General features: G+C 36.4%; 1 protein-coding gene across 3 annotated transcripts; it reads right to left on the bottom strand.

The window, feature by feature from the left end:
• Nucleotides 2,397-9,646, bottom strand: LOC107630690 (uncharacterized protein At4g10930). 3 transcript variants are annotated; one of them, XM_016333894.2, is made up of 15 exons: nt 9,511-9,646; nt 9,275-9,430; nt 8,815-8,900; nt 8,640-8,730; nt 8,401-8,450; nt 8,058-8,127; nt 7,842-7,951; nt 7,347-7,412; nt 6,472-7,025; nt 6,248-6,328; nt 6,068-6,143; nt 4,369-5,542; nt 4,179-4,253; nt 3,082-4,056; nt 2,397-2,965 (listed from the first exon to the last, which is right to left on the bottom strand). In XM_016333894.2, the coding sequence occupies exons 2-15, from the start codon at nt 9,374-9,376 to the stop codon at nt 2,750-2,752; spliced, it is 3,726 nt and encodes a 1,241-aa protein (XP_016189380.1). In that variant the 5' UTR covers nt 9,377-9,430; nt 9,511-9,646; the 3' UTR covers nt 2,397-2,749. The 3 variants fall into 3 exon arrangements, with proteins under 3 accessions (XP_016189380.1, XP_020974719.1, XP_020974718.1); XM_021119060.1 differs by lacking the exon at nt 9,511-9,646 and having other exon boundaries at nt 8,815-9,009; nt 9,275-9,387; XM_021119059.1 differs by lacking the exon at nt 4,179-4,253 and having other exon boundaries at nt 9,275-9,646.

Consider the following 10,735-nt stretch of genomic DNA (forward strand, 5'->3'; position numbering starts at 1 on the left):
GGAAAGCACAAAACGAAGCTTCTGAGGAAATTGGCATCCACGCGATCGCATGGGCGACACGGACGCGTGCCAAGCGCAAAGAAGCAGCGACGCGGTCGCATGACAAACGCGACCGCGTGGCAAGAAAAAGCTCCGAACGACGCGACCGCGTGACAGAGGCCACGCACCAGAAATTGCAGAAAACGCTCATAGCAAATTCTAAAGCCCTTTTTGGCCCAAATCCAAGTCCAGAAGGCATAGACCAGAGGTTATGAAGTGAGGGAATGCATCCGTTCAGGGGAAGCTCGCCAATTTCCACTTTCCATGATTTAGATTTAGTTTGAGAGAGGTTCTCTCCTCTCTCTCTTAGGATTAGGATTTAGGACTTCTCTTAGTTTTTAAGAGTAACTCTCGATCCAGGTTTAATATTTACTTTGATTTATGTTTCTATGCTACTTTTACTTTAATGCTTTTATTCGTATCTATAAATGTTGCCAAATTGGCTTATGAACCCTTTACAGATTATTATTTGAATTAATGATTATTTGAGGTATTTCAGTTATTGATCGCTTTCTCTTTAATTTGTGTTACCATTGCTTCCCATCTAAGGTCAATTTTATTCCCGCAATTTACTTTTTTCCCTTTTGGTCTTGGTTAAGAAATCAGTAACTCAACAGTTATTAAACTCAGTATAATTGATAATCGTTATCTTGCTAATTGAACTGAACTTCAATAATCCCAACTTTTTCTTAGGAAATAAATAGGATTGGAAGGTCAAACTAATTAGTCCCTTGACTTTCCTTTACTTTAGTAAAGGTTAACTAAGTGGAATTAAGATTCAACTTTCACTATTGTTGAGAGAGATAACTAAGTTGGACTTCCAGTTTCTCTTACCTTATCAAAAGTTTGCTTTACAGTATTTATTTATTTTAATTGCCATTTACTTTACTTGTCATTTAAATCACTTGCTTCTCACCTTCTAAACCCCGATTACAACCTTTATAGCCAATAATAAGAACATACTTCCCTATAGTTCCTTGAGAAGACGACCCGAGGTTTGAATACTCGGTTAACAATTTTTAAGGGGTTTGTTACTTGTGACAACCAAAACGTTTGCACGAAAGGGATTTTTGTTGGTTTAGAGACTATATCTACAACGCGACTGTTTTATTAAAATTCTATACTGGCAAAAATACCTGAACATCAAAATGGCGCCGTTGCGGGGGAACTGCTAACGTGTGCCTTATTAATTGTTATTGTAAATATTTTTCTTTTGCTTGTTTATTTATTTTTATCTTTTTCCTTTTTAATTTTATCTGCTACCATGAACTCTCACCCCTCTCGCTTTGAGTTTGGTTCTAACTTGGTTGAAGGAAATAGAAGTTACAGCAGTAATATGCATCAAGGTCAGGCCAATCAAGGATGGATGGAGCCAAGAGGATATAATCAACCCTTTAGGCAACAACATCTTTTATCAAGGCAGCAATATAGAACTGAAAATCTGAACAAAATCATTCTTCCATGCTAACGCAAGTCCACCCGCACTACTAGAAGGATCAACATTTGCCAATTAGAGTAGCTTTTCACCGGTCGAGATTGGTTTTTTGTTCAAAAAAGAAAAACTAACTCAGGAGAGTGGGATTCAACAATTCCTTTAAAGAATTAAAGTTGTGAATTGTCAGTGGTCTCCCCAAATCCCGATAATTCCATGATAACATTCTCATGGGTCTTGGGGTGCCATTGACTGGCTGGCACCCTCCACCCCCGATCAGCAATTAGCTCTTGTTCAACACACATCTTCTTGGCCATAAGCTTTATACATACCTCCAATCTCTTAGAGAAGTCTTCCTCTGTCACAAACACCAATTCCTCATCTTCTTCCATGTTCTTTGGGTTCAGATGTGGATTTACTCTCTTTTTTTGTTCATGATACGAATAAGAAGAGAATTAAAGAATTAAGGTTGAAAAGAAAGAAAGAAAAAAAAAAATCCTTGAAGCACAGTAAAAACCAATTATATTTTCAATAATTACGATGATTATATAAGTGTTATCAAAATTAAAGTAATAATTTTTTATATTTTGGTAAAATTTTTTAAAAAGTGTTGTTTAATAATAAAAAATATTATTTTAATTTTAGCAATATTTTTTGAAATACCATAATCGTCGTAACATAATCATACTAGAATGACTCTATAAAATAATGTCTTAAAATTGTTTTGCATGAGATGAGTACATTTTTTGTTTGTGTGTAATTTTTTTATTTACAAATTCACGAAAAAATAATGTGTACTTCTTCAAATGGCATGCAATGTATACAGGCTAATTTTTTAAGATACGGAAGAAACTTTGGTCTCACACTCAGGTATAATGTGGATTATTAAGACTACAAAGACGTTAATTCTATATATGTGCATATATACAAAAGAAAGATCGCTGGCCAATAAATAAGTTTCTGCCGAAGGAAAGAATAATGTAGTTATCTTGTGAGTATATTTTCCTGGCGTTCACTAGATGTATTTTTTGTTTTGTTTACGACCGATGAAATTCATGGACAAGATGACTCGAGGACTGGAACGTAGTCATGTGAAAAATTTTACATTTTGCTTACCATGTTCTCAAATCTCAATCACTCCCATGTTACTTAAGCTCAATTCACATATGAAGGGTGAGCTGGGGCTATAAATCTAACATATATCTAGAGCTGAACAATTAATCAAGTTTCTTTTAGTAAGGGAGCAACATGAGAGAAAACTTGCTGATGATATGCAAATCAATTTTTTCGGTTCTGTTGGGCTGCTTCGGCATACTGCTCTGCAAGCTTCTTTACTTTCTCACCTTCCTTTATGAGGAAATTAGCATTCTTTGCTTTGCAATGATACTTCATAACCTTCTCTGTTGTTTTTGCAACTGCCCACCTGTATTGTTCTGCTGTGATCACACCACTCTTGCACAGTGGCCTCATATGTTCCTTGATATAGGCTTCTACCTGTACATAGTCCAACACAATTAGGAAGAGCACATTTACAGGAAAGTATAGAGAAATGGTAAAATTCAACAACACAGCCAATTACCAAAATAATTAAGTAAATAGATTGTAAATACCTTCTTTGTTACATGGTTTATCGAGTCACACTCAGACTGCTTCGCACTCATATCATCAGATTTCTCTTCTTTCCCTGGGGAATTTTTACCAGTTTCAGATACATTAGATTTGTCAGTGGCCTCACTTGGTGTTTCTTTCTTGCCCTCTCCACATGTTGTTCTTGGTTCGGCATCTGGAAATTTTTTTATGAGTGGTTCTTTGTCAGGGCCATATAATTCTTCAAATTCGGAATCAGCTGGCTCGACAGCACTCTCACATAACTCAGAAGAAACAGAAGCAGAAGGCCCGCCAATCTCTGCATCAGTTGCTGAGTCCCTAGGGACTGTTTCGATGTGAGAGGTTGTTGAGCCGGAGGCATCCCGTAGTACTTCACTGTTAAGGGACCCTTTACAGTCTGAGTCATCCAAAGCTGCATCTGACTTCAAGTTCATGGTGGAGAAAACAAGTTTCACTTTCGACTCACTTTCCTCTGGTTTTGGGTTCAAGACCTTTGAAACCCCAATGTAGTCTTCATCTTCCAAATCATACTCAAAATCACCATAAATGTCCAGCTCAGGATGAGAATCCAATTCAAGTATATTATCAGGCCCTGAAGTATCATTTTCATTACCTATTTCTCTGTTATCATGTGGACTGCTAGGCGGTGAATCAGACAATAGACCAGCATTTTTCAAGGCTTCAACAGCAGGGTCAGTTGAACAATCATCAGCATTATGTTCTGATTGATCAGGAAGCTTGGCAGATGACTCCGGGGGATTTGTATCTTCAGCTACATTGGATTTTGTGTTATTTGCACGATGTCGGAGCTCTTGTGAGCAGAGGTTCAAATACACAAGCTTGCTGCTCGATCTGTCAGCAACCTCCTTTTCAATATTGATTGCATCTGCAACAGCCAATTCTGTATCTGCAGTTCTGCGAATGACTGGCAGATTTGTGTTCCTCAACAAGCGCTCTGTCAGGCGGTAAAGCTGTGTCTGTAAAACACATCAATAGCAACTAAGAGGCCAGAGATCATAACACAATCATCAAGGAAATCATATCAAATTTTCTTCTTCAATCTACACAAATGCAATCTGAAATAGAAGATACACAATACCTGCCTCACTGATATTGGAATTTTATTGTGACAAGAAGGTCCCAGTACTGGTCTCATATCAGCCGGTAGTTGGGCCTACTCTCAATGGCAGAAAGAAATAACAGTGAACAGTCATAAACAACTTCTGACATCAAAGTCGAAGGAAATAGTAACAATCATGAGAAGAAGGAAAGGAAGATAATTTACATACAAGCAAAGGAAATTTATCTTTAAAAATTGTATTGTCTTCTTGACTTCCATTTGCCGTCCTTTTGCTCTCAGCAGCTGTTTTCTTAGCAAGAAACTCTAAGGCCCATTTCTTTTTATCACTCTTCGTAGAATCTGATTTAAGTCCTAATTCTTTTGCATTAACTTTGGCACCAGCTGAAGAAGAAACTGATGTCTTACGAGAAGCTGAATTATCACCAGCTGAATCATGTATAATCTTATCTACTTTTGTTTCAGATGAACAAACTCTGGCATTGCATGAAAGATTTTTTATATCTGTTCCTGACGGGTTATTTTGTTTAGTCTGCTCTGAGCTAGCATCAGTTTTAAGTACAGAGAGGGGCTTGACATCATCTTTCCGTGGGAAAACAGATGTATCTGCTAGATACAACCTGGAAAGAATAGTATCCTTGGCCTGACATTCAGGACCCTGGGTTGACTCTGAATTTTTTCTTAGTAGATCTAGAACTGATTTTAAAGTTTCAATTTTTTCAGGCCTTGTAGCCCTCATGCACCGATATTTCCAAAACTCAATTTCACAGTCCCTATCCCATGCACGCTTTCTTTTTCCATTTGAAGTCCCAAAAATTTTCTTTGTAAGATGCTCACGTACCGTTCCTTTCTGCAACATTGACTTCTTTGCCTTTAAAGCTGAAGGGGTTAACTTATTTACAGGTTCAGTTTTGGGTCCAGCTATAGCAGCCCTGAATGCTGCAAGAAGCTTTGTATCAATATTTTCCTCAAAGTTTATAGAGGATTTGTTACGGACAGCTTCTCTAATTTCCTTCCTTAGATTTTGAACTATCAAGGATGATTCTCCATCATCAGCAACTCTCTTCATGATCTTTTTTACCCTCAATCCAGCCATATTTTCATCCTTTCTAGACACATTGTCGGATGAATTAGTGCCAGTAGGTCCCTTGGAAAGCCTACGGTTTGTACCTTTAACTATATTCATTATAGTTGGTCTGACAACCTCCTTGGATGCAGAATGGTTCAAAGCAGAGCTCTTTTGACCATTGTCTGAAAGCTGGGCATCAGCTGAGTTATTAATACTAGTCATTTGACCACCAGCAGCTCTAATTTTCTTTCGAGACACTTCAATTGGAAGTTCAGGCTTCACATCCCCATCAACTTTGAAATGACCTTCATCATTGCTGTAACATCATCACATAAACACTAGTCAAAATTGGTCATGCAATGAATTTAAAACTAAAGAAAAATAGCTAATTTGTATCAACAGAATAGGCAATTAAAAATTTTAAACAATCAATACAAGTTGGAGAGGGGAGACAAAGAGTACTTCAGTTTTAACAGCATATACTACTATGAAGATTATCAATGCACCTCCTCCTCCTCAGTCCTCTCTCGTTTTTGTCTTCTTGGAAAGTTTATGAAACATCAACTGAGCAGTGTTATGATAAATCAAGACAAGATTTCAGGTGCAATGATTCATTATTTGGCCTTTGTAGTTTGATGTGAGCAACACTTCTAAAATGATATGGCAACAGCCACACACTTCTAAAGGTGATCTTGATGCCAAAAGCAGCTCTTATGTATATTGGCACTTAAGCCCCACAGGATTCAGAAATTTCTATTTATGCAGAATGATCCCTCAACATTTACAACAAGTAAGAAGCACATTCATCTAAATATTATGTATAGTTTAAATGAATTCTAACCTGTGATCAACATGCTTTCTCTTCCCAGCAGTTACACTAGTATTATCCTTCTTAACATCGTTTTCAATTACATCTCCTGAAAACATTTATTAATGACACTATGAGATCCAAAACATGTTCAAAGTGTGGCCCTAAATAAAGCAAACAACAAGAATCATATTTCTAAGAATGGTGCCATACCTTCCATAGAACATTCATCTGGACTCAGGTGCTTGACACCAGTTGTGTGATCTTTTATTCCATCCTTGTCCACATTATCAACTAGAATTACACATAACATTACCAATCAGACCAGCTTACAATCAAAGGGGTAAAAAACTTTTGATATACTTTTTTTATGCATTCTTATGATATATATTGTTCATGCTCAAAAAGTTAGCAACAAATTATGTAATATTGTTCACCTGATAGGAAAGAGCCCACTGATAAACCAAGATGAAGACCCATATCAGATTCATTTCTAGAAGGACTAGTTTTGACATGGGACTCATCAGCTAACTTGGTTTCATCAAGGTTACTTGGTCCACTCCTTGCTCCATGAGCACTTTCCTTTGGATCATTATGCTCCAAGGATTTAGAACTTAGGCTACCAGATACATTGTGTGATAAGCACAACTCCAGCTCTTGTTCCTTCACAATTGGTGACATAATCTTCTTCTCCATTGCTTTCTGCTGATTAGTTGTGTCAGAATCTAATATACATGATTCAGTCAATTGATCCCTGCCAAGTTCAAGAGGCAATAGGCCTTTCTCGCTTGCTGATGGAACCCATTTATGTCCATCAACCATTGAAACAACAACAGCTGTCTCTCCCGCATCAGCAACAGACACACAAACTTTTCTTGAAAAGGAATCCTCAGCCTGACATTGATTGTTAATATGCTCTGGGTTACATTCTACCATCGTGCTCTCCATTGAATCAGTGTCTCTTCCTTTAGAAACTTCACCGACCACGCATCTAAAATAAAACCGTGAATGGGATCAATAGAAGCTCAGCAATATGTTTAGCTGACTGCTTCAAATAACCATGTCATGAGTTTTTCTATTTTCAAGTTTATACTATGAATTATCTAATTAAGTGCTCTATCATAGGATACCATTCTAAAAGAAAGACTTTAATCCCAAATTAGCAGCTAGAACCTATCAAACTCTACCGTCTTTTTATTTACAGGCAAGTAGCCAATATGTTCTATGTTAGTTACCAAACAGGATACGAATAGAGATTTGAGCTATAAATAACAATTAGAAAAGGTAATCAGAAGTAGAATGTTAAATTTACCTTGGACATAACCATGTACTTTCAGATGTACCTTCTGTATCAAATCCCACACAGAAGGCATGATACCTGCCATGTTTAGTTCAAGCACTGATTAGGAGATACATCTCCCAAAATAGTAATATGGATACAATCATTAACTGATGTTCCTACCCACCCATGAAAGTTCATGGCAGAAAAACTTTGGACAAGCTTACACACATCATAATATATATTAGCACCATCTCTCTTACAACCATGATATACCATGATTTGGGCATTTGAAAGCCATGCTTTAGTAGGGCCACCTTAACCATGTAATATCCTACAAGACAAGGAATCCACAATATGTTCTGAAAGCAAGAATGTGCTGTACCCTTGATCCGCCATCAAAATTCTAATATCCTCCATCTAGATATAACTATCTATCTGTTAGATTTTATTATGAACTTATGAGCAAGCCATTCCACTATTTTGTAATAAAATACAATGACTCAATAGTCTGATCCATTGATTTACCATGTATCACATGAATCACATGCAATTGATGTATCAAGATCAGAATCTCCTTCAATAGTTTCCAATCCACTTCGAACTTTGCAGCCATCACCATCCAAACAAGTAACTGCCTAGAAAAGGATTAAATACATAATGATTAGTTTTATGCAGTAGTTTATACATAAGGATTAAATCCGTGTGCATGCATGTGTGTTGGGTCATATAGGAGACAATTACATTTTCATCAATGTAGTAGGAGGGAAACGATAATGTATTGTTCTTCCCTTCAATGGACCATTCGTCATCTCTGCAATCATGAATCAAAGAGATATAAAAGACCATATAAATCACTTTTTAGAGCAGACACATGGTAAAGATGCAAAGCTAAGTGATGAAACTGTAAAATATTTACTCAAAGTTAAGTGACAGTGATGCATGGCTAGAACTATTCAAAATTCATGACTTTCAAGTTTCAACATAAACACCAATGTTGAAACATCCAAAGCTTAACGTATGTGGATATAAACACTCAATAAAGATAAGGCCATTAATTATACAAACATAATGGATGGAAACTTACCTGAAGAATGAGTCATCTTCAACTTTATTGCCTCCAATGGTATCATAAACCTTTACAATCATGGGTTTCACATGTTTAGATGTATTAATAATGCAAAATCTTCATAACAATATCAATGAAAACACAAGATTGTATGATCCAGAACAGAACTCATAAGGCGAGCAAATGCAATTGAAACCTTATACTAAAGCTATGAAGATAAAGTGGCATTCCATAATGTTACATGATACATCACTCACTGGTACACAAGTGATCAACTGAAACTCGTTCTGGCAAAGTGGGCAGAGATTAGTGATTGTAGCCCAGTTATCAATGCATACAAAACAGAACCTATGAAACAAACAAGCCAAGGTCAAAATATCACATTCATATTTCAGCATGCTGAAAAATTACGGAAGAGAATATAATACATACCAATGCTGACAGCAATCGAGAACTCCCCTATCAATGACGATATCCATGCATATTCCACATCTTTCGCCTTCAATAGCCAAATTATCCTGTTAATTAGCCAATTGTGAGTGTTGAGGCGAAAAAGTTGACCAACAAGTAACAATTGCATAACCCCTATGTATGCTTTTTCTATTGTTCAAATGCCATGGAGAACAACTGAAATTATAAAGATGGCAATGTTGTGCCACTCATTATTAGGGCTTATAACCAATACAAAGAAAGAAAACAAAACAAAACAAAACAAAACAAACGCTATGTAGTCTGTAGTCATATTCATTTGAAGCATTGACCCTATTTTATACTTATTAATGTTGATTAACATATATCAAGATAGAAAGAAGTTGAGACAATAAGCATAGGCAAGGGTTTAAGCAGCATTTAATTGATCGAAATATAAATTGCAATAGAGGATTGAGCTTACATCATCATGGATGTGGTTGGGATCAAAGGGATCGTGTGGGAGTGTGAGCATGTCATTCGTCATAAAATCAGCTTCAGCTTCAGCTTCCAATTCCATTTCCATGGGAACCCACACTTCAATCTCAATCTCAATCTCAATCTACTCTAACTTTCTAATCTAATATCCAATACACAAAGATGTCACTCTCAGGTAAGTCATGCTATCCGAGACACCAGATTTTGGAGTCAAGCCATTACCACAATTCAATTAGCGAGAGATAATTGACGCGTGTCTCCCACCATTTTGACGAAGAAAAACAACGGGATGAGGAGTAGGAGTTGGAGGAGGAAGAGGAAGTGGACAATCAGGCATGAAATTATTCATTATTCATTATTATTATTATTATTATTATTATTATAACAAACCCCAATAATTCAATACCAGCTTGGCAGCGTCCTCCTTTTTCTCTAATGTTTTTAGTTTGGTTGGCTGAAGACGCGAAGTCTCTGAAGTCTGAATCTACGTCGTATCAAATTGATAAACTTTCCGAAGCATTCTTTCTTCTTTTATGTTTTTGGTCACGAGGGTTCTTGATTTCTTGTTGCCATTGTGACATTTTTTCAAGAAAAATGAATCATGGGGTGTTAATTGGGTTTGGAAGTCCTATTTAGGCCCAACTAATTGGAAGCAAATTCGTTCACAGAAACGTCTACCCTAAGCTTTTTCTTTTAGCTTTTGATTTTTCACAATATTTTTAATTATGACTAATTTTGTGTAAATCTAAGTTTTATCTAAAGATTTTTAGTCAATAAATTATTGAGAAATTCTCCACATACAAGCATTTTTTTTATAGTCTTTACAAGTGCATCTTCTTCTTTTTTTTGCACACGTTCTTCTTCCTCTTCCTCTTCTTCTTCTTCTTTTCTTTCGTTTCTTGCCTTCTCTTTCTCCTTCTTCAACCGTTACTGCATGTTTTCACTGCACCTTCTTCTTCTTCTTGCTGCACGTTCTTCTTCTTCTTCTTCTTTCGTTTCTTGCCTTCTCTTTCTCCTTCTTCATTTACGTGCTTTTCTCTCTGTTTTCTTTCTCCGTTATTCTCGATTTCCATTATTTTTTGACATCAAGCTCTGAAATTGTTTTTGAAGAAGAAGAAGTAGCAGAAGATGAGGAGAAGAAAGAGAAAGAGTTCTAAATTATGTATAAGATGTACTTCAACGAATTTTAGGTGTATTTCTTAAATCCTTTGGGTGTATTTCTGTAATCCTTTGGGTGTATTTCTGTAATCCTTTGGGTGTATTTCTATAATCGTTTGGGTGAATTCCTGTAATCGTTTGAGTGTATTTCTGTAATCGTTTGGGTGTATTTCTAAAGTTCCATTATCTTCAAATTTGGCAAGAAACTCGTTTTCATGGAGGAAGAAGAAGAAGAGTCGTTTATAATGCATGGTGAGTAGCGCGCTTTGGAAACAGGAAGTGGTTGAAT

This window comes from Arachis ipaensis, chromosome B03 (assembly GCF_000816755.2).
Source record: "Arachis ipaensis cultivar K30076 chromosome B03, Araip1.1, whole genome shotgun sequence".
In the NCBI taxonomy this organism is placed as follows: Eukaryota; Viridiplantae; Streptophyta; class Magnoliopsida; order Fabales; family Fabaceae; genus Arachis; species Arachis ipaensis.

Excerpts from the sequence above, each read along its gene's own strand:
- LOC107630690 (XM_016333894.2), bottom strand. The coding sequence starts at position 9,376 with ATGGAAATGGAATTGGAAGCTGAAGCTGAAGCTGATTTTATGACGAAT. Across the intron at positions 8,128-8,400 it reads GAAGATGACTCATTCTTCAG|AGATGACGAATGGTCCATTG; the intron begins GTAAGTTTCCAT and ends TCATGATTGCAG. Across the intron at positions 7,413-7,841 it reads TGTGATTCATGTGATACATG|GTATCATGCCTTCTGTGTGG; the intron begins GTAAATCAATGG and ends TAAACATGGCAG.